The 23,515-nt window shown below is 52.2% G+C and overlaps 1 protein-coding gene and 1 long non-coding RNA gene across 2 annotated transcripts in view; one reads left to right on the forward strand and one right to left on the reverse strand.

Moving 5' to 3' along the window:
- Window positions 1-11,677, reverse strand: part of NUGGC (nuclear GTPase, germinal center associated) — a 36,716-nt gene extending 25,039 nt beyond the window's left edge. The window contains exons 1-8 of the mRNA XM_038751375.1: window positions 11,623-11,677; window positions 9,399-9,491; window positions 8,006-8,114; window positions 5,557-5,779; window positions 5,041-5,274; window positions 3,602-3,811; window positions 2,547-2,722; window positions 2,175-2,193 (exon numbers count right to left, since the gene is read on the reverse strand). Coding sequence (XP_038607303.1) covers window positions 2,175-2,193; window positions 2,547-2,722; window positions 3,602-3,811; window positions 5,041-5,274; window positions 5,557-5,779; window positions 8,006-8,114; window positions 9,399-9,491; window positions 11,623-11,677 — 1,119 coding nt within the window. The remainder of the gene's footprint in view (window positions 1-2,174; window positions 2,194-2,546; window positions 2,723-3,601; window positions 3,812-5,040; window positions 5,275-5,556; window positions 5,780-8,005; window positions 8,115-9,398; window positions 9,492-11,622) is intronic.
- Window positions 1-23,515, forward strand: part of LOC119932282 — a 70,576-nt gene that overhangs the window by 39,345 nt on the left and 7,716 nt on the right. The gene's annotated exons all lie outside the window — the stretch shown is intronic.

Here is a 23,515-nt window from a genome sequence, read left to right on the forward strand (position 1 = left end):
GCTCACTGCCTGGAAGCAGCCTGGTCATCCTCATGTGGCTGCAGCTGCCAATGTCGGCAGGATGGGGATGAGGGGGCACTGGTTGATTGTTTTAAATATAAACTTCCTTATTGAGGAGCTGCAGCTTTGGGAGGACATCCCCAAAAAGAGAAGGGTAAAAGATGGAAGAAATAGCTCTTTAAATTTAGGAAAAAAGTCTCCCCATCTGCTTCTCTGAGTTCTCCACCCGAGAGAAGGACAGCAGGTTTGCTCTGTCATGGTAATGATTCACCCATCAGAGTTCTCTCCTTCTTGCTTACTGTCACTAGGATACTTGGAGCTGGATGGCAACATCTTGGCCCTTCCACTGTCCACTGTGTATGAAGCCAGGTCGTTGTGGGCCCAGCCCAATGGCCTGAAGACTCTCTGACTGGCCCTTGGGCTGGCATCGAGCCACCCTTCACTGTGTCATGGGAGTTTGTGCTCCCCAATCCCTGTGCATTCAGGATCCCATGAGGTTAAGGGAGTTGTGCGAGTGCCTGGGCAAGGGGTCCCATCAGGAGGTGAAGGAAGACAGTGTCAGGGCTTGAGGAGGTGGAGTACAGTTTCCAGGTCACCTCAGACTCAGGGCCTCCTTAAGTGTGGGGCCCTGGTGGCTGCCCTCTGGCATAAAGATCGGCCTGCAGCCTTCTTAGCCTTCCCACTCCCCGTGGGGCTGAGCAGGGAGGCAGGACAAACCTGTCATTTTTGAACAGTTTACAGAGAACTGTAGCTGTTACTTCAGCTCAATCATTAAGTAGTTGGCTCCCTCCCCATCGGATATCAGTGGGGAGGGCAGTAAACAAGAAGGGTAAAAGAAATGTTTTAAAGTTTTAGGGATGCATGAGTTCAAATATCGTGACGCAACTACTGACCACAGGGAGACAACATTGGCAGACTGGCCTAATGTATGGTAATTGGGGACAGAGAGACTCTTGGAGCAGTGACTTTCTTTTGTTGCCAAGCAGCAGAATTGAAAACACCACCAGGGGTTTCAGAAATCCACAGCAAACTGCCCAACCCATCATATATCCTCACCCTGTGGTGCAGATGACTTTTAAGCCATACCCTGACACTGAGGTGGAAGTCATCATCAGTAATACTACTCTAGATCTCTACTGTGTTCAGAAAATGGATCTGGCAGGTCAGGGGTGGCCATCCGTCTACTTTAGCCTTCTTACATTGTATAGTGAAGCATCTCACTTGTGTGAGTCTAATTTTATGTGCGGGATATATAACTGCCTGTAGATAAAGAAGACAGCACTGACAGTGAAGTTCACTGGGAGGGCATGTGTGGCTGAAGAGTGAGGGTATTGAATGTGATATTGAAGTGCTTGGGAAGATGGCCAGAAACTCGAGTCCTGTTCCCTGCACAAAATGAGTTTATGTTCCACCGGAGAGGACAGGCAGAACCCAGAAATACTCTCAAGCAATGGAATCAAAATAAATAAAATCGGGTATAAACAAACACATATGTTTAAGAGGTGAGTGCCGATGACTAGTCAGGGAAGGCTCGCTGGAGGAGTTGGCATTTTAGGAGGGCTTTGAAGGTGGGGAGGATTGAGGTCTAGCAGATTTGGGAGGGGAGGGGGCTACGGATCCTGGGAACAATGGAAGTGAGAGGTCAGAGGTGGGCAAGATGAAAGAGAGGTCTAGCCATGGAGGGGCAAAGAGGAGAGCCAAAGAGTGTGGGCCTTGAAACTAATGAGATGGATTCATGGCTTGATACAGGGCGAAATGGCCAGCCACCTTTTGGAGTCCCGAGCTAGACCCATAAGCCAGCTTTGACTTCCTCTCATGGCATCAGAGACCAAAGCTGAGTAGTTCAGTCACCCTCCTCACATCACCTCCCCGTGAAAGATCACACTCCAGGGCCCTGCAGGAGTGGTTGGAAGGCAGCCCTGCTGCCCCAGTCACTATCACAGAAGGAAGAGGCTTCTTCCTTTGTCAAGTAACAAACTCTTTTTGGAGTTTTCAACTCCTTGAACTAAAATCAACAGGCCCCTGTGACTCCTCCCCTTTCCTCTAGAAAAGGGTGGGGCTGCTGGAATTTTATGGGGACAACATAGAAACAGAATCCAAGTGCTCCCAGCAAAGGGATTTCTCTAGGTTGGCTATCAATTCCATTACTTTAAAAGGAAATGGTCGGTACTCACCTTTCCGTTCTTTCTTTCCCTGGAAAACAAAATAAAGAGATGACAACCCCTTTGCCTTAGTTCAGTATGTACGATTATCTATGATATTAAAATGCAAGCAGATAAATTCCCCGAACCAAGCCCAGGAGATACTTGTGGGGATGATCCCAAGTTTAACAAAAACAATTCATTCAGCCTCTGGTTAAAGGATTGGGATGAGGGCCTTTCCCATGATGACTGAAAAAATTTAGAGAAGACTTTGAAAAGGGCTGTGTCAGCGTTGCATCAGCCCCATTAGCTGGAAGTTCGGACTATCTGGGATCAGGGGAGGGGATTGGATACTCTCTTTTGCGGAGTGTGGAGATGCATTTCCCAGTGTGCCCAATGTGATACCTTAGGTATTCCGGCAGGTAGAGTTTGTCAGCCTTCGTGACCACCAGGGAGATATCTGTGCAGACGCCCCGCTGGCAGGCTTTAAGGCTTTCTCTCAGGAGGACTTCATGGGCTTTTCCCCCTGAGACTCGTTCAATGTCGCTGATCACCCAGATCACGGAGCATTTATTAATGGTCTGTAAGACAGCGGGTAGGCACCTGCTCACTAATGCACGTAACAAAATCCCATACAGTAAATCCCCAGCAATTTGGCAGACCGGACCTGGATGGGGACATGCAAAACCTGGCTTCTGAATAGAAATCCCTCCTCGTAACTGGCTGTCTCTGGAGCCCTGGGCATGCCATTTACCTTTCTGTGCCAACAGCAAAGCTCACAGGGACAGAACAATGTCCCTGAAGGAGAGTGATCTATTTGCCATTGCACAATTTAGCTTCGTTTTCCATAGAGAGATAATTCTCTCTCCCAAGACAAAATGTGAATTCATCACATGGGGCTCACAGACTAAGAGATAAACTAGAAGGAGGACAGGCATTTAATCCCCATTTTATAGATGAAGTAACTGAGGCCCAAGCACGTGCCAGAACCAGGATTAGAATTCAGTTCCTTGGACTTTCAGGCCAATGCTCTTTTCACTAGGCCTCGCCGCATCTCAACACCTGTTGTGCTTCTGGCCTCTCTGAAGCATGCTAGACCTTCTGCAGCGACTACTTTACTTGGCTAGAGTTTCCCAGCAATCTCATCCCCAACAAGATTCCCTTCTTCGTGTTTGCTGATTGCTGCCACTTCTAAACAGTAGTGACTCCTCCACCCATAGTCCTCAGCATCCCTTGGGGCAGAGACAGTAGCTTCCCTCGGGATCTCTGAAAGTTCAATAACACCCAGCAGAGTTGGTGAGTAGAAGCTGAACTCTTTAGTTCCATTTTTGGAGCCCCTAGCACACTGTGAGGGCTTGGGGTTCAGTCTTTAGGACAAGTAGTCTTTCCCCAAGTTCACCAGTCAAACCACAGAGCATTTCTGGGGCTCTCGAAAAGATGCCCCCTGAGAGGGAAATTACCTTTTTCCATATGTCGTCTCTCTCGCTGTTGAAGTCTCCTGTCCCCGGGATGTCCACCAGCACAACCCCTTCAGGAATCACCTCTGAGTAGGGGAGTGTCACCTCCACATACTTGATGAGGGGCTGGATTTGGGGTTTGGACAGTTGTCCATCAGCATCTCCCGTCTGAATGCGGATGTATGAGTCCAGCTGAGCAGAGAGCTCACTTGCCTGGGCGGAAGAGACAAGGGCACGTTTCCTCCCTTCTCTCCTTCCACTTTGCCTCAGGATTCATCCCTTGATTCGAACCTTTAAAGGGAGATTGTGCTCTTCCCCGGACAGGCCTATGTGTATAGCTGGAACTGCTCCTAAGAGTCAGAGTTCTGAGGCTTGGTGGTGGAGAGATCATTGGAACCGGGCCGCTGCCATGTTGGCTCGGTTGTGTTCCCAGCCCTGAACCGATGTGGTAAATGTGGCCCACACCCCTTTTTTTCTCTCTACCTCTGCCCCAATTTGGCCAGCCCCCTCCAGTGGACCACTTGCCCACTAGTCTGTTCACAGCTTCTCAGGGGAGGGAGGGTGAAGGGGAGAGCTGCAGCAGCAGTGGTGGAGGTGGTGATGGTAATCTCTGTGGAGGCTGGCATGGCCAAGTCTGATCTCAGAGAGGAAGCTGGTGAATAAATAAATACCACTGATTGATTGATAGATTAGGCTGAAGGGGAGCCAGGGAGGTGCCAGTCTGAGTGTTCATCTTCCACCCCCAACAGGGATCAGCAGCTCCAATCAGGGGGCGGGGGGTCAGAGGAGAAGAGGTGGGTGGGTACACCTGTCTCCTCAGGAGCCCCCCGACCAGATCAGGTGCCCGCAGGCAGTTGGTGGGGATTCAGCATTTCCCTCCTGTTTGGACCAGTTTCAGGACCAGAGGCGTAGAGAGAGATGGGCCCAGGGCTCCACACCAGCTCCGAACGGCCATTTCTTGTCCACAGTGTGGGACTTAGATCCACTGCCTGGCAGGTTTGGGGTCGGTTCAGGAGTCCTGCCAACCCCGACCAGGACCCCAAGGTCATGTGGGCGGTGGATGGCTTTTTGGGTCCTGCTCCGTTCTGGCCCCGCCCCCCTGCTTTAGGCCTGCAGTAGAAGAGCTCCCAGAGACGAGAAGTGGCAGGCGTCAGTGTGTGCTCTGCGGCTGCCATTCACCTGTGTCTTCCCCTCCTGCCGAGCCTGGCGGGGTGCACCGCTGGCACTGAGAACTTTGGGTCAAACCGGCAATAGGGCCACCTATCAATCAATCAGTGCTATTTATTGAACACCTATTGTGTGCAGAGCACTGTACTAAATGCTTGGGAGAGTACACTATAACAGAGTTGGTAGGCAAGTTCCCTGCCCACAATGAGTGTACAATCTGGAGGGACACTTGGGAAGGATCTGGAATGCCCAGGAATGAAGAAACCCAGGAGTACCTCTTCACCCTTGAGGGTGATGATCTTGGAGGTGGGGATCTTTTCCCTCAGCTTCGTCCTCAGTAACTCCTCGTAGCTTTTGTTTTCCGCTCCGCGGCCATAAAGCATCTGCAGCTTCTGAACAGCTTCCTCCGCGATGTCGCTGTCATCGCCCCAGTCATTCTCTTCGCTCTCTTGGCCCTCCTCTCTCTTGTCCAGGAGTTCAGTCAGGTTCCTCAGCTCCTCCTTCCACTCCTGCAAAGGCAAGCCGGGGCACGGCCCGCAGGGCACGGTCTCGGGGATCGGCCGCTGGGGGCCAAGGTCATCTCATCCCCGAGGAAGTCCGTTCTGCCTCCCACCTCCTCAGCAAGCCCGTGGTCCACTTGAGGGCTTCGGAGGGAGAAGGGAGTGACCCTGTGGGCTGGGCTTCTTCGAAGAAGCAGAACCTTGGGCTTTGGGGAAAGTTGGACAGCAAAGCCCCACCCGCATTGGACCTTATGATGCATTTATTCCCAGTGGGAAGAGAGGAGCACTTGCCTGGTCAGAGAGGAGGTGGATTTTGGCCTCATATTTGTCGCTGACACCGGAACTCACTTGCACCAGGCACGAGGTGCAGGTGCTCTCGCCCGACACCGGCAGAAACATTTTCTCATTGATGATGGCATTGAGCAGGGAGCTCTTCCCAGCCCCCGTGCTTCCAAACAGCCCTATGTAGACTGGCTCCAGGGATGGCTTTTCTATCAGGGCAAGGAGCCGGTTTCTGGAAGGATAGGATTCATTGTTTGTATTTTGAGGGGTGGGGGAGGTGGATTTTATTTGGAAATAAAAACATCTTCCCCACTTGCAAACTTCATTAAAAGTAGGAGTGGAAGGACTTGGGGTCCCGATGGGGCTGACGCCTCTGCTACGGTTGGGGTCACCTCTGTCCAGGGTCATCTTCGGCAGGTGCTCCTCGGAGCCCTCCTGAAAGGGGCCGTTAAGAGGGGAAGTCTGTGTTGGCCAGTGGTGATGCTTAGGCAGCGGGAAGGGGGAGGAGGGGTAGGGCGGCTCTGGTTCAGCAACCACAGGGGAAGGGGAAGGCTCTGCAGGGAAGAAGAGGAGAAGGAAATGGCAGTGATGGCAGTGGAGGCCAACCCCCAGGAGGCCAGCAGGGACAAGGTCGGGGCCTGCAGCTCCTGGGGAGGGAAAGGTTCAATGAAGCAGTGGGCCGATCACTGAATCTTAGGCCAACTGAACCTCTCTCTCTTTCTCTCTCTCCCCCCTTGACCCGGCATTCAGGAGCACAATTTCCTCCACCTCTGTAGGGGGGTGAGGGTGAGGGGATGGCCCCAGCTCACCACTGAATCTGAGCAACCTTCTGGACCCTCGAGGTGGGTCAGGGGTGAGCCTGCAGAAAGGTGGGGTGTGCTTACCCATATGTAGGCATGTATGTGAGCATGTGTGTACACGCACACACATCTCTGTTGAAAACTGTACTCCAGATTTTAGACACAGTAGAGTGAAACAGAAGAAAGGCAAGTGGGGGAAAGGCAGTGAAGATGCAAAAAGGGGAAAGAAAATAGAGCCTTAGAGAGAGGAAGAGAGGAGGAGGAGGAGAACACTAGTTACATAACCCAGGCACAGCTCTGGTGTTAGTCTTCGTTAGTGAGTTCCGTGCCCACAGAATGCAGAGCTAAAACAGAGAGAACAGTTATCCCGTTGATTGGGCAAAAAGCAGGGGTCGAAGTGGCAACTGGTGCTGATCAAAATTAAAAGAAAACTTTTTTTTTAATGGTATTTATTGTTCAGCACTTCTAATGTGCCAGGCACCGTAGTACAAGCTAATCACAACGGACCCAGTCCAAGTTCCACATGAGGCCCACAGCCATAGTCCCCATTTTACACATGAGGTAACGGAGGCACAGAGAAGTTAAGTGACTTGCCCAAGGTCACCCAGCAGACAAGTGTCAGAGTCAGGAATAGAACCTAGGTCCTCTGACTCCCAGTCCTGTGCTCTTTCAGCTTCCTTCTGCTAATCTCTGTTTCTTGTTTTCAAATTACCACAGGCTTACTGCAGAGCGGGTTAAGTTTCTATTTCTCCTCATTGGAGCCCCTAGTTGGCAGAGAGCTGAGAACAGACAAGTGAGGCAAATGGAACTTAACTCTCTGCCAACTTGTAAACTCCCTGAGGGCGGAGACCATGTCTCCTAACTTGGGGACTCTCCCAAGCCCTTAGTACAGTGCTCTGCAATCAATCAATCAATCAATCATATTTACTGAGTGCTTACTGTGTGCAGAGCACTGTACTAAGCGCTTGGGAAGTACAAGTTGGCAACATATAGAGACAGTCCCTACCCAACAGTGGGCTCACAGTCTAAAAGGGGGAGACAGAGAACAAAACCAAACATACTAACAAAATAAAATATATAGAATAGATATGTCATCCAGAAGGGTGTGGTGCTTTGAGCCAAAGCTTCATATATGCTCTGCACATAGTAATAATTACGGTACTTGCTGAGCGCTTACTATGTGCCAAGCACTGTTCTAAGCACTGGGGTAGATACAAGCTAATCAGGAGTCCCTGTCCCACATAGGGCTCAGTCTTAAAATGAGGTAACTGAGGCACAGAGAAGTGAAGTGACTTGCCCAAGGCCACACAGCAGACAAGCAGCAGAGTCAGAATTAGAACCCAGGTCTGGCTGCCAGGTCTGTGCTTGCTCTAATCCAAATCTAAACCGCTCAATAAATAGCACTGGGATAATATGGAGAAGCAGAAGCCAAAGAAGACTAACAGTGCCAGGCCCTGCAACCAGATAATAATAATAATAATAATAATAATGGTATTTGTTAAGCGCTTACTATGTGCAAAGCACTGTTCTAAGTGCTGAGGAGGTTACAAGGTGATCAGGTTGTCCGGGGGGTGGGGGGGGGGGTCACACAGGAGCTCTCAATAAATACCATTGACTTGATTGATTGATTGATCAGAAGGGTCATCAACTCTACTCACATGAGATACTTGACCCCACTGGGGATGCCATCCTCAAAGAAGACAGACTGGATGATTTTTTGGTATGTAGTACTCAGGACTCTCCTGGTCCTTGATTCCAACTTTTCATCTGGAACAAGCAGGGAGAGTTTACTGTCTGTGGGGAGCCAGGTTCCCATCCTGGCTGCATTCTTGACTCCAGCAGAGAGTCAACATCGGCCATAGTTGGGCTCTGCAGCTCGGAGAGCCAGTGAGATTTTCCATAGACAGAAGCCAGACTATAAGCCCTAGCCCTGAGTTCTTTGGTTTTGATTGTGAATACCCCAAAACACAAAGGGCTTTTGTCATGAAGGAGGGTCATTGTACTCCTTGGGAAAACCAAACCAAAAGTATGCTTTGGCTTCCTTCTACTCTTCCCTTGGAATGAGGTGCAACTATGCAAGCAATCTCAAGCAAGACTGTGGGAAGTCTCCTGCATGGGATCTTCCTCCCAGGGCATAATCTCACAGTGCCCCAAACCTCATTGTCAATTGAATGGAATGGTGAAGGGTAACTGGGGTGATTGGTTGCAATTGAATCAAGTTCACCTAGACAAGTGCTGGTTTGAGTGTCTGGTGGCAGTGTGGGTGGCCCAGTGTGGATGGCAATGTGGGTGATGTGGGCATAGCTTCTTCAGGGATGTGTCTTGATTGGCCCCTGCTGCCCCTGTTGATGTCCAGGGTTCTAGTGGCCTTGCCCACCCACCCTCACATCCTGCCCCCTCCTGCCTGGGCTCTGGGAGCTGCCTCTGAGTCACTCAGGCCAGAGCAGCAGCGGGTGGCAGAGCCCAAGCCTCACCCTCTCTATCGGACAAGAATGTGTCTGTTGTTATGTTGTAGTCTCCCAAGCACTTAATACAGTGCTTTGCACTGGATGAATGAAAATCCAGTGATTTGGGTCATGAATGACACCTGTCTACATGTTTTGTTCTGTTGTCTGACTCCCCCTTCTAGACTGAGAGCCCGTTGTTGGGTAGGGACCGTCTCTGTATGTTGCCAACTTGTACTTCCCAAGCGCTTAGTACAGTGCTCTGCACACAGTAAGCACTCAATAAATACGATTGAATGAATGAATATCCAGGGATTTTGGTCCTGTCCCCTCTTCTGCATTAAAGAAGAAATCTAGGCTGAGCCTAATTCTGTTTCCAGACCTTTTTCCTGCACAAATGCAGCCTGTCTTCTACCTCCGAATTCTGTTTTGGTGTGCTGGCTTGTGTCCAGTTGATTCTGTTTCTTGAATGAAATGTATTGCTTGGTGGTTTGGCTTTTGAGTTGCTTAATCCTAGCTCCATTTCAGCGGGGCAGGCAGGGAAAGATCCCTTGGGTTAGGGATTCCATTTCATATACCAGCTTTCCTGGACATACATTGTACTCACATTCCTTCAGGGCACTTTGCTCTGCAGAGGGAAAGGCGCGGAACTTCAGGTGGCTGCCTGATCTCCTTCTTTTCTTCCCTGGCTCTTCCTTTGCTGGAGAACAGAAGAGATATCATGTCAAGAGGTCAAGGATCATTAGTAAATAAGCAACTGAAGTACTCTGGAGGCTAGGGAAACTCAGTTAATCAGTGGTGGTTTTTGAGTCTCTTCTATGTGCAGAACACTTTACTAAGTAAGCTCTTGGGAAAATAAAATAGAAGATATGACCCCTGCCCAGAAGGATCTTACAGTTGAACTGGGGAGACAGGCATGAAATAAGTTCCAGTGAGAAGGAAGAAGTGCTCAAAGAGTGTGGTATGTAGAATGGTGTGAACAAAAGTGGAACAAGAGGTTTTGGGTGTAAAACTACTGAGATGGTAGGATGGATGTGACCTAAGGAGAAGAAAAATTAATCAGGGAGAGCTTCCTGGAGGAGGTGGGATTTCATAAGGATTTTGATGTCAGGGAGAGCTGAAACTCTAGATGATTTGGAGGGAGAGAGGATTCCAGGCGTAATTCTGGGCAAAAGGAAGGGGATGAACTAGGAGTCGGAGAAGCTGAGCTTGGGAGGAATGGAGAGTGTGAGCTGAGCTACAGTAGGACAATAGAGTGGATAGCAAAGAGGGAGAGTGCTGATAGTGCCATAAAACAAATGGGCAAGAATATCTGAGATGAAGATGATTGAATAACCATTGGAGGTTTACATTGTGAGATCCAGGTGGGGGCAGTGGCCATGTCTGACTTGATAAACTTGAATCTACCCTCAACACTTAGAACAGTGCTTGACACATAGTGAGTGCTTAAAAATACCATAATTGCCATAATTACAGGTGACTCCAGCAACAGAGTGAAGAACAGATTGGAGAAGGGAGTGGCTAGGGGCCGGGAGACCAGTGAGGAAGCTGATGCAGTCAGTGGTCAAGCCAGGATCTGATGGGAGGCCCTATCAGGTGGTAGCCATTTGGAAGGAGATTAAAGGCCTGATTCAGGAAATGCTGCAGGGGGAAACTTACAAGATTTAGCAACAGAATGGAGTGATAGTTGAATGAGAGTGGGGAAATGTCAAGGTTATAGACTTCAGAAATGGGAAGGTGTCAATTGTGATGGGAAAGTTAGGTGGAGGAGGGGATTTAGGTGGGAAGATGAGAGAGTAGGTTTGGGGATCTTTGGGGAGCTCATTCAATTTGGCCAACAAAGTTTGGGAGAATGGGGCACTCAAGGCTGCAGGAGCGGGTTAAAGGTCTGGAAGGTTGACAGGAGGCAGTGGGCATGGGAGTTCATTTGGGAGGAGAAGTAATGTTGCTGAGAGGAAGAGGGGGCAGAGTTAAAGCAAGAAAAGATGAATTTGAAGTGGCTGAAGTCATTCTGGTGCCTGTATTCGTCTAACTCTGGGGGTAGAGCTCCTTGGGAATCCTGGTGGGATATCTTTGGGACAGCAGGGAGGTCATGCGGGGACAGGGAATGGTCCCCGGAGCACCTGATGGAGACATGATCAGTTACTGCTCCTGTATTCTCACCCAGCACAGGGGACTTGGGGAGAGTATGGATCCCCCCACCACTATTGGAGGTCTGCTTTTGGCCCCTTTAGAGCCAACCCCTCTACTCAAGGGGCTTTCGCTGGGGCTTCTTGCTGTGAAGTGACGAGAAGCTGCCAAGGCAATAGAGGGCTGCTCCCATTCATTTTCTTTCCCTGCCACAGTTCCCCGGGCCTCCAAATTGGGGTTTAAAGTGAAGGAAAAAGACTGTTAGGATCCCTTTAGACATTAGAGGGTCCCGAGCAGTAGCGGACTGACAAGGCCCCAAATGCCATATCTCCTACTTGGGTGTTATTACACAGCCCAAAGAGGAGGTGAATCAGGCCAGGATTCCATGTGAACCTTAAGTGGACAAAGCTCTAATACGGTCTGTCCTTTTTTAATGAAAAACCACCTGGGACATACCAGGTGAATGGGCTGCTAGGCAGAAAAGTTTCCCCCTTTCATCTGTTATTTTCATTGGTTGTCCAGATAATCACAAAAAGCCAACCAGGAAAAGTTGCCATTCCATCAGTGGGAAAACAGAAAGGGTCAGGAAAGCTGAGTTGAAGATAAACCAACTTCAGTCCACTCTTTTTGAGAATAAAGCCCGAGTAAGGCCCTAATTACTCCTGGTTGCCATAACAAATTTCAGAGATAGGTGGTAGTACCTGAGGGTGACACCTGGTCCACAAAGACTTCAGCATCTGCCATTGGGTATTCCATGATCTCTCACCCCTTCCGCTGATTAGAACAGGCCCGACCAGGGCTGAAATAGAAGGATAGCACAAAATCTGAGCAGGCTGAAGAAATCAATCAGCTCAGCTGGTCCACTGGTGAATTTCCAGGCATTTGAAATTTCATGAGTGAAAACTAGAGTACAAATGGTGAACAATCATCATAATTCCTCCTTGAACTGTAGAGCACTTAGTAAGCGCTTAATAAATGCTATTATTATTTTAGCTTTCCAAAGCAAATATTCTCATTTTCTCTTCTCAGCATCCTCTCCACTTTATAGGTTAGAAAACGGAGGCCCAAAGAGGTTAATTGACATATGTGAGGTCACTCAGCAGGCAAGTGGGACCTGGAATGAGGTCAAACCTTCAGCAACAAGAGCCCACAGAAACACAGGAAGATAGTAATCCTTTTCGTCAAGCTAGGCTGGACTTGCTCCAGATCGAAGGAGGGGGTGATTCTTGAGGAGGACTGTGCTCGTACTAGGAGCCAAGCAGGTCCCCTGAGGTCAAGCTCCAGTGTCAGCTTCAACTTTGCATTCTGGCTGCCCTAGCTGACCTCTTCCAACATCAGCATACAACTGAGAGGGCACTGCTTTCCTCTCAGAGCACCCCATCAGAAGTCTAGTCTTAGCTGCCCAAATGGATTCACTACAGTTCCGACTCTGCCTTTCCCCAACCGTGCAAAAGGTAGAGAGGGGAAGAAAAAAAAAAGTTAAACCCAAGCAGTCACCAATCACCCTAACCAGTGGGGACCGGCGATAGTTCCTGTCTTTGGGTTTAACTGTCTAGATGTGCACAGCTGAACAACTGGCTAGCTAAACTTTTTTTTGCCTCAATTCTCCAAACTAACCTTAGATCAATTGTCAGCTGTGTGACTTTGGGTAAGTCACTTAACTTCTCTGTGCCACAGTTACCTCATCTGGAAAATAGGGATTAAGACTGTGAGCCCCCTGTGGGACAACTTGATCACCTTGTATCCTCCCCAGCGCTTAGAACAGTGTTTTGCACATTGTAAATGCTTAATAAATGCCATTATTATTATTATTATTATTATTATTATTATTATTATTATTAACCAGGTGTTCAGGTCATTGGCTTCCCAGTGAACCTAGCTTCCTATAAATATCAGAACACTTTCTGTACTCACTTTAGTAGTCAGCATCACTTCCTGCTCTGAGACACCGGTCAGATTCCAGTTACTTTACACCCCAAGGTGTTGCAGCTTGGTGAGTTACCCAAACTTTTCAAAATTTGCACCTCTGCTCCCCCACCCAGTAGCTCAGCCTCCTTTTTAAAAACATCAAAGGCCAGCTATGTAGACTCTCAACCACAGTCAGGCTGTGCACTGCTCCATGTGGTTTTCAATTGGCTGGCAACTCATTTTCCTACTTTAGCTCACTCTTTTTCTAAAATAACCTGTGGTGCATCTCCATCCCGGATCATAATCTTTTCAAACTCAGTTGACTCTCTTTCTGGTAAAACTAGTTTGGCCCAAGCTACGTGGGGCTGCAGGGGAGGAGGCATCTTCTACCCTGGGTGGGTGCTCTGCTCTTATTATTGCTTAAGTTCCTACTATGTGCCAGGCATTGTACTAAGCACTGGGTTAGATACAAAATCCCACATGGGACTCACAGTCTAAGTAGAAGGGAGAAAAGGTATTGGATCCTCGTTTTACAGATGAGGATACTGAAGCACAGAGAAGTGAAGTGACTTTCCCAAGGTCACACAACAGGCAAGTGGCAGATCTGGGATTAGAACCCAGGTCCTCTGACTCCCAGCCCTGTGCTCTTTCCACCAGCCTGGGCTTAGGAGTAACAATCTTTAGGTCCTTCCTTGTCTCTAATGTGCTGTGCAGTTGCCCCACGCTCATCCTTCTAATTCTCTTTCCTCCAGTGTCAGCAAGGTGGCCCACCTTGGCCATCCCAGCCTCACCCTCCCACCCTTCTTTCCTCCACTGTCACAGCCACTGCTGAGCTAAAAATAGTCTCGGCAGGGTGAGGGAGGGGAGCCTTCCCTGGAGACAGTGGGTACATACACTCTTCAAGGAGGGTGGGAAGGGAAGAACTTGGCCCAGAGTTACCCATTTGAAACCTATTTTGGACTGATAAGCCTGGTGAACCAAGTGGTTTAAAAAAAGAGAGAGAGAGACTGAGACTCTGTGTGAGTAGCAGCAGTATCTTCTCTCCCTAATGAGAATTTTTCCTTTCGTGAGGTTTCAATACAATTGCAGTAGGTCTCACTGTCTATTTTACTATATTTATTATTATTTATTATTATTATTTACTTAGAATTTGGATTCTTGAACCCAGGGGGCAATGTCATGCAAATAAGAAGCAAATTAGTGGTTCAAGTCATGAGCCCTGGCGCTACCCTGCTTAGGTTTCCATAGATGAAAGGCAGCTTGGAAGCATCGACTCTTTGTCCCCCTTCGTTGCCCTCCTGATTCTGAAATACTCATCAGCTCGGCCTCCTGCTAACCCAGGCTGTGTGGGTTATCAGTGAACCACAGATTCAGGGTCCTCATGGCTCAAGTCCAGCTCCTCTTACTAGAGGGAAAGCCCCAGGGCCAAATGGTCATGCTTTCTACTACCAGACCAACTGGCTACCACTTCTCCCCAGATGGAGGAAAGCCGGGGTGAAAAAGGCTGTGAAAATAAGGCGGGGAGGGGACCACAAAAGGAGGGGTGGAAAAATAATTGCTTGTTATTTCTGGCTGCGGATGCTGAGGCACGAGTGAGTCTCTACGTGTGCCTGTGGTGAACTTCACAGTCTTGAATTTTAGCTTGGTGGTTAGCCCCGCTGGTGACTCAGGTTTGGGAGATGTTATTACTGCTGTATTTACTGACTCGTTTTAGGTATTGCCTGGGCCTAAAATGACCTCTTTAGAACATCAGAGCCCAGAGAAGCAGCGTGGCTCAGTGGAAAGAGCACGGGCTTGGGAGTCAGAGGTCACGGGTTCTAATCCCGGCTCCGCCACTTGTCAGCTGTGTGACTTTGGGCAAGTCGCTTAACTTCTCTGTGCCTCAGTTACCTCATCTGAAAAATGGGAATTTAGACTGTGAGCCCCATGTGGGACAACCTGATTACCTTGTATCCCCCCCAGCACTTAGAATAGTGCTTGGTACATAGTAAGCGCTTAACAAATGCCATCATCTTCATCATCATCATGTTGTAGTTTGGAGGGGAACACACTCTGCTTGTTACATAATTGTGAGTGAGTAATGGGTTTTTTGAGTGCTTACTGTGTGCAGAGCACTGTACTAAGCGCTTGGGAAGTACAAGTTGGCAACACATCCCTACCCAACAGTGGGCTCACAGTCTAGAAGGGGGTGACAGAGAACAAAACAAAACATATTAACAAAATAAAATAAATAGAATAGATATGCACAAGTAAAATAAATAGAGTAATAAATACGTACAAACATATATACATATATACAGGTGCTGTGGGGAAGGGAAGGAGGTAAGGCGGGAGGGATGGAGTCGGGGAAGGGGAGAGGAAGGAGGAGGCTCAGTGTGGGAAGGCCTCCTGGAGGAGGTGAGCTCTCAGTAGGGCCTTGAAGGGAGGAAGAGAGCTAGCTTGGCGGATGTTGGGGGGGTGGGGGGGGGCATTCCAGGCCAGGGGGTGTATGTCGGATGTGTAGCGGATCAAAAGCGAGTAAAATTGAGGAGCTGGATGTTCCCCAATACTGCAGGTGCGAGATCCAATTTTTCTTCATCAAACCGAGTAACTAAGCAGAAGCCATCATGAGGCCAAAATGAAAGGGTTCTGCTGAAGCGGTAGCAAGCCGAGACTAGATGGCTCCATCTTCACGCCTCCTAAAGATGATTTCTTACTTTGTCATCGGCAGGCATTGACTTCAAACGTTTGTCTGTGGGGTGTGATGAAACTGATCCAATAATCTGTTTTTAACGCCCAACTCCTCCTCTAAACTCCTTGTGGGCAGGGGTCACATCTACCAACCCTGTTGTAGCGTACCCTCCCAAGCGTTTTGTACGGGGCTCTCCACAAAGCAAGCGAGCGCTCAGTACATACCAGAGATCAATCGATAACTATCGACAGATAAGCAGTATGGCATAGGGATAGGGTACGGGCCTGGGAGGCACAAGGTTTGCTGCTATTTGTCTGCTGCATGGGGACAGGGCACGGGCCTGGGAGTCACAAGGTTTGCTGCCATTTATCTGCTGCATAGGGATGGGGCACGGGCCTGGGAGTCAGGAGGTTTGCTGCCATTTGTCTGCTGCATGGGGATAGGGCACGGGCCTGGGAGTCACAAGGTTTGCTGCCATTTGTCTGCTGCATGTGGAGAGGGCACGGGCCTGGGAGTCACAAGGTTTGCTGCCATTTGTCTGCTGCATGGGGATGGGGCACGGGCCTGGGAGTCACAAGGTTTGCTGCCATTTGTCTGCTGCATGGGGATAGGGCACGGGCCTGTAAGTCACAAGGTTTGCTGCCATTTGTCTGCTGCATGGGGACAGGGCACGGGCCTGGGAGTCAGAAGGTTTGCTACCATTTGTCTGCTGCACAGGGATAGAGCAAGGGCCTGGGAGTCAGAAGGTTTGCTGCCATTTATCTGCTGCATGGGGATAGGGCACGGGCCTGGGAGTCACAAGGTTTGCTGCCATTTGTCTGCTGCATGGGGATAGGGCACGGGCCTGTAAGTCACAAGGTTTGCTGCCATTTGTCTGCTGCATGGGGACAGGGCACGGGCCTGGGAGTCAGAAGGTTTGCTACCATTTGTCTGCTGCACAGGGATAGAGCAAGGGCCTGGGAGTCAGAAGGTTTGCTGCCATTTATCTGCTGCGTGGGGATAGGGCACGGGCCTGGGAGTCACAAGGTTTGCTGCCATTTGTCTGCTGCATGGGGATAGGGCACGGTCCTGGGAGTCACCAGGTTTGCTGCCATTTGTCTGCTGCATGGGGAGAGGGCACGGGCCTGCGAGTCAGAAGGTTTGCTGCCATTTGTCTGCTGCATGGGGATAGAGCACGGGCCTGGGAGTCACCAGGTTTGCTGCCATTTGTCTGCTGCATGGGGATAGGACACGGGCTGGGGAGTCACAAGGTTTGCTGACATTTGTCTGCTGCGTGGGGATGGGGCACGGGCCTGGGAGTCAGAAGGTTTGCTGCCACTTGTCTGCTGCATGGGGTTAGGGCACGGGCCTGGGAGTCACAAGGTTTGCTGCCATTTGTCTGCTGCATGGGGATAGGGCACGAGCCTGGGAGTCAGGAGGTTTACTGTCATTTGTCTGCTGCATGGGGATAGGGCACGGGCCTGGGAGTCTGTAGGTTTGCTGCCATTTGTCTGCTGCATAGGGATAGGGCACGGGCCTGGGAGTCAGGAGGTTTGCTGCCATTTGTCTGCTGCATGGGGGTAGGGCACGGGCCTGGGAGTCAGGAGATTTGCTGCCATTTGTCTGCTGCGTGGGGAGAGGGCACGGGCCAGGGAGTCAGAAGGTTTGCTGCCATTTGTCTGCTGCATGGGGATAGGGCATGGGCCTGGGAGTCAGGAGGTTTGCTGCCATTTGTCTGCTGCATGGGGGTAGGGCACGGGCCTGGGAGTCAGGAGATTCGCTGCCATTTGCCTGCTGCATGGGGAGAGGGCACGGGCCTGGGAGTCACAAGGTTTGCTGCATTTGTCTGCTGCATGGGGATAGGGCACGGGCCTTGGAGTCACAAGGTTTGCTGCCATTTGTCTGCTGCATGGGGAGAGGGCACGGGCCTGGGAGTCAGAAGGTTTGCTGCCATTTGTCTGCTGCGTGGGGATAGGGCACGGGCCTGGGAGTCAGGAGGTTTGCTGCCATTTGTCTGCTGCATGGGGAGAGGGCACGGGCCGGAGAGTCACAACGTTTGCTGCCATTTGTCTGCTGCTTGGGGATAGGGCACGGGCCTGGGAGTCACAAGGTTTGCTGCCATTTGTCTCCTGCATGGGGATAGGGCACGGGCCTGGGAGTCACAAGGTTTGCTGCCATTTGTCTGCTGCATGGGGATAGGGCACGGGCCTGGGAATCAGGAGGTTTACTGCCATTTGTCTGCTGCATGGGTATAGGGCACGGCCCTGGGAGTCAGGAGGTTTGCTGCCATTTGTCCTGCTGCATAGGGGTAGGGGCACAGGCCTGGGAGTCAGGAGGTTTGCTGCCATTTGTCTGCTGAATGGGGAGAGGGCACGGGCCTGGGAGTCATGAGGTTTACTGCCATTTGTCTGCTGCATGGGGGTAGGGCACGGGCCTGGGAGTCAGGAGGTTTGCTGCCATTTGTCTGCTGAATGGGGAGAGGGCACGGGCCTGGGAGTCAGGAGACTTACTGCCATTTGTCTGCTGCAATGGGACAGGGCACAGGCCTGGGAGTCTGAAGGTTTGCTGCCATTTGTCTGCTGCATAGGGATAGGGAACGGGCCTGGGAGTCACAAGGTTTGCTGCCATTTGTCTGCTGCATGGGGATAGGGCACGGGCCTGGGTGTCACAAGGTTTGCTGCCATTTGTCTGCTGCGTGGGGATAGGGCATGGGCCTGGGAGTCAAAAGGTTTGCTGCCATTTGTCAGCTGCATGGGTTTAGGGCATGGGCCTGGGAGTCACAAGGTTTGCTGCCATTTGTCTGCTGCATGGGGAGAGGGCACGGGCCTGGGAATCACAAGGTTTACTGCAATTTTTCTGCTTCATGGGGATAGGGCACGGGCCTGGGAGTCGGAAGGTTTGCTGCCATTTGTCTGCTGCATGGGGTTAGGGCACGGGCCTGGGAGTCGGAAGGTTTGCTGCCATTTGTCGGCTGCATAGGGATAGGGCACGGGCCTGGGAGTCAGGAGGTTTGCTGCCATTTGTCTGCTGCATAGGGGTGGGGCACGGGTCTGGGAGTCACAAGGTTTGCTGCCATTTGTCTGCTGCATAGGGATAGGGCACGGGCCTGGGAGTCACAAGGTTTGCTGCCATTTGTCTGCTGTATGGGGTTAGGGCACGGGCCTGGGAGTCGGAAGGTTTGCTGCCATTTGTCTGCTGCATAGGGATAGGGCACAGGCCTGGGAGTCGCAAGGTTTGCTGCCATTTGTCTGCTGCATGGGGATAGGGCACGGGCCTGGGAGTTAGAAGGTTTGCTGCCATTTGTCTACTGTATGGGGAGAGGGCACGGGACTGGGAGTCACAAGGTTTGCTGCATTTGTCTGCTGCATGGGGATAGAGCATGGGCCTGGGAGTAAGGAGGTTTGCTGCCATTTGTCTGCCGCATGGGGATAGAGCACGGGCCTGGGAGTCACAAGGTTTGCTGCCATTTGTCTGCTGCATAGGGATGGGGCACGGGCCTGGGAGTCAGGAGGTTTGCTGCCATTTGTCTGCTGCATGGGGATAGGGCATGGGCCTGGGAGTCACAAGGTTTGCTGCCATTTGTCTGCTGCATGGGGATAGGGCACGGGCCTGGGAGTAAGAAGGTTTGCTGCCATTTTTCTACTGCATGGGGATAGAGCACGGGACTGGGAGTCACAAGGTTTGCTGCCATTTGTCTACTGCATGGGGATAGAGCACGGGACTGGGAGTCACAAGGTTTGCTGCCATTTGTCTGCTGCATGGGGATAGAGCATGGGCCTGGGAGTAAGGAGGTTTGCTGCCATTTGTCTGCTGCATGGGGATAGGGCACGGGCCTGCGAGTCAGAAGGTTTGCTGCCATTTGTCTGCTGCATAGGGATAGGGCACGGGCCTGGGAGTCAGGAGGTTTGCTGCAATTTGTCTGCTGCATGGGGATAGGGCACGGGCCTGGGAGTCAGAAGGTTTGCTGCCGTTTGTCTACTGCATGGGGAGAGGGCACGAGACTGGGAGTCACAAGGTTTGCTGCATTTGTCTGCTGCATGGGGATAGAGCATGGGCCTGGGAGTAAGGAGGTTTGCTGCCATTTGCTGCATGGGAATAGGGCACGGGCCTGGGAGTCACAAGGTTTGCTGCCATTTGTCTCCTGCATGGGTATAGGGCACGGGCCTGGGAGTCACAAGGTTCGCTGCCATTTGTCTGCTGCATGGGGAGAGAGCACGGGCCTGGGTGTCACAAGGTTTGCTGCCATTTGTCTGCTGCATGGGGATAGGGCACGGGCCTGGGAGTCACCAGGTTCGCTGCCATTTGTCTGCTGCATGGGGAGAGAGCACGGGCCTGGGTGTCACAAGGTTTGCTGCCATTTGTCTGCTGCATGGGGATAGGGCATGGGCCTGGGAGTCACAAGGTTTGCTGCCATTTGTCTGCTGCATGGGGAGAGGGCACAGGCCTGGGAGTCGGAAGGTTTGCTGCCATTTGTCTTCTGCATGGGGATAGGGCACGGGCCTGGGAGTAAGGAGGTTTGCTGCCATTTGTCTGCTGCATAGGGATAGGGCACGGGCCTGGGAGTCACAAGGTTTGCTGCCATTTGTCTGCTGCATGGGGAGAGCGCACGGGCCTGGAAGTCACAAGGTTTGCTGCCATTTGGCTGCTGCATGGGGAGAGGGCACGGGCCTGGGAGTCACAAGGTTTGCTGCTATTTGTCTGCTGCATGGGGATAGGGCACGGGCCTGGGAGTAAGGAGGTTTGCTGCCATTTGTCTGCTGCATGGGGATAGAGCACGGGCCTGGGAGTCATAAGTTTTGCTGCCATTTGTCTGCTGCATGGGGATAAGGCATGGGCCTGGGAGTCACAAGGTTTGCTGCCATTTGTCTGCTGCATGGCGATAGGGCATGGGCCTTGGAGTCGGAAGGTTTGCTGCCATTTGTCTGCTGCATGGGGAGAGGGCACGGGCCTGGGAGTCAGAAGGTTTGCTGCCATTTGTCTGCTGCGTGGGGATAGGGCACGGGCTTGGGAGTCAGGAGTTTTGCTGCCATTTGTCTGCTGCATGGGGATAGGGCACGGGCCTGGGAGTCACAAGGTTTGCTGCCATTTGTCTGCTGCATGGGGGTAGGGCATGGGCCTGTGAGTCACAAGGTTTGCTGCCAGTTGTCGGCTGCATGGGGAGAGGGCACGGGCCTGGGAGTCGGAAGGTTTGCTGCCATTTGTCTGCTGCATGGGGATAGGGCACGGGCCTGGGAGTAAGGAGGTTTGCTGCCATTTGTCTGCTGCAAATGGTTAGGGCACGGGCCTGGGAGTCACGAGGTTTGCTGCCATTTGTCTGCTGCGTGGGGATAGAGCATGGGCCTGGGAGTAAGGAGGTTTGCTGCCATTTGTCTGCTGCATGGGGATAGAGCATGGGCCTGGGAGCCAGGAGGTTTACTGCCATTTGTCTGCTGCATAGGGACAGGGCACGGGCCTGGGAGTCTGAAGGTTTGCTGCCATTTGTCTGCTGCATGGGGGTAGGGCACGGGCCTGGGAGTCAGGAGATTTGCTGCCATTTGTCTGCTGCGTGGGGAGAGGGCACGGGCCTGGGAGTCAGAAGGTTTGCTGCCATTTGTCTGCTGCATGGGGATAGGGCATGGGCCTGGGAGTCAGGAGGTTTGCTGCCATTTGTCTGCTGCATGGGGGTAGGGCACGGGCCTGGGAGTCAGGAGATTTGCTGCCATTTGTCTGCTGCATGGGGAGAGGGCACGGGCCTGGGAGTCACAAGGTTTGCTGCATTTGTCTGCTGCATGGGGATAGGGCACGGGCCTTGGAGTCACAAGGTTTGCTGCCATTTGTCTGCTGCATGGGGAGAGGGCACGGGCCTGGGAGTCAGAAGGTTTGCTGCCATTTGTCTGCTGCGTGGGGATAGGGCACGGGCCTGGGAGTCAGGAGGTTTGCTGCCATTTCTCTGCTGCATGGGGAGAGGGCACGGGCCGGAGAGTCACAACGTTTGCTGCCATTTGTCTGCTGCTTGGGGATAGGGCACGGGCCTGGGAGTCACAAGGTTTGCTGCCATTTGTCTCCTGCATGGGGATAGGGCACGGGCCTGGGAGTCACAAGGTTTGCTGCCATTTGTCTGCTGCATGGGGATAGGGCACGGGCCTGGGAATCAGGAGGTTTACTGCCATTTGTCTGCTGCATGGGTATAGGGCACGGCCCTGGGAGTCAGGAGGTTTGCTGCCATTTGTCTGCTGCATAGGGGTAGGGCACAGGCCTGGGAGTCAGGAGGTTTGCTGCCATTTGTCTGCTGATTGGGGAGAGGGCACGGGCCTGGGAGTCATGAGGTTTACTGCCATTTGTCTGCTGCATGGGGGTAGGGCACGGGCCTGGGAGTCAGGAGGTTTGCTGCCATTTGTCTGCTGAATGGGGAGAGGGCACGGGCCTGGGAGTCAGGGGGTTTGCTGCCATTTGTCTGCTGCATAGGGATAGGGCACGGGCCTGGGAGTCAGGAGGTTTGCTGCCATTTGTCTGCTGCATGGGGACAGGGCACGGGCCTGGGAGTCAGGAGGTTTGCTGCCATTTGTCGGCTGAATGGGGATGGGGCACAGGCCTGGAAGTCAGAAGTTTTGCTGCCATTTGTCTGCTGCAGGGGAGAGGGCACGGGCCTGGGAGTGAGAAAGTTTGCTGCCATTTGTCTGCTGCATGGGGATAGGGCACGGGCCTGGGAGTCACAAGGTTTGCTGACATTTGTCTGCTGCATGGGGATAGGGCATGGGCCTGGGAGTCACAAGGTTTGCTGCCATTTGTCTGCTGCATGGGGAGAGGGCACGGGCCAGGGAGTCACAAGGTTTGCTGCCATTTGTCTGCTACGTGGGGATAGGGCACGGGCCTGTAAGTCAGAAGGTTTGCTGCCATTTGTCTGCTGCATGGGGATAGGGCACAGGCCTGGGAGTCAGGAGGTTTGCTGCCATTTGTCTGCTGCATGGGGATAGGGCACGGGCCTGGGAGTCACAAGGTTTGCTGACATTTGTCTGCTGCATGGGGATAGGGCACGGGCCTGGGAGTCACAAGGTTTGCTGCCATTTGTCTGCTGCATAGGGTTAGGGCACGGGCCTGGGAGTCACGAGGTTTGCTGCCATTTGTCTGCTACATGGGGAGAGGGTACGGGCCTGGGAGTCGGAAGGTTTGCTGCCATTTGTCTGCTGCATAGGGAGAGGGCACGGGCCTGGGAGTCACAAGGTTCGCTGCCATTTGTCTGCAGCATAGGGAGAGGGCACGGGCCTGGGAGTCACAAGGTTTGCTGCTATTTGTCTGCTGCATGGGGATAGGACACGGGCCTGGGAGTCACAAGGTTTGTTGCCATTTATCTGCTGCTTGAGGAGAGGGCACGGGCCTTGGAGTCAGAAGGTTTGCTGCCATTTGTCTGCAGCATGGGGATGGGGCACGGGCCTGGGAGTCAGGAGGTTTGCTGCCATTTGTCTGCTGCATGGGGATAGGGCACGGGCCTGGGAGTCACAAGGTTTGCTGCCACTTGTCTGCTGCATAGGGAGAGGGCACGGGCCTGGGAGTCGGAAGGTTTGCTGCCATTTGTCTGCTGCATGGGGATAGGGGACGGGCCTGGGAGTAAGGAGGTTTGCTGCCATTTGTCTGCTGCATAGGGACAGGGCACGGGCCTGGGAGTCACCAGGTTTGCTGCCATTTGTCTGCTGCATGGGGAGAGGGCACGGGCCGTAGAGTCACAAGGTTTCCTGCCATTTGTCTGCTGCATGGGGATAGGGCACGGGCCTGGGAGTCGGAAGGTTTGCTGCCATTTGTCTGCTGCATGGGGAGAGGGCATGGGCCAGGGAGTCAGGAGGTTTGCTGCCATTTGTCTGCTGCATGGGGATAGGGCACGGGCCTGGGAGTCACCAGGTTCGCTGCCATTTGTCTGCTGCGTGGGGATAGGGCACGGGCCTGCGAGTCACAAGGTTTGCTGCCATTTGTCTGCTGCAAACGATTGGGGCACGGGCCTGGGAGTCAGAAGGTTTGCTGCCATTTGTCTGCTGCATAGGGACAGGGCACGGCCCTGGGAGTCA

The sequence above is a fragment of the Tachyglossus aculeatus genome, chromosome 9 (assembly GCF_015852505.1).
Source record: "Tachyglossus aculeatus isolate mTacAcu1 chromosome 9, mTacAcu1.pri, whole genome shotgun sequence".
NCBI classification, from domain to species: Eukaryota; Metazoa; Chordata; class Mammalia; order Monotremata; family Tachyglossidae; genus Tachyglossus; species Tachyglossus aculeatus.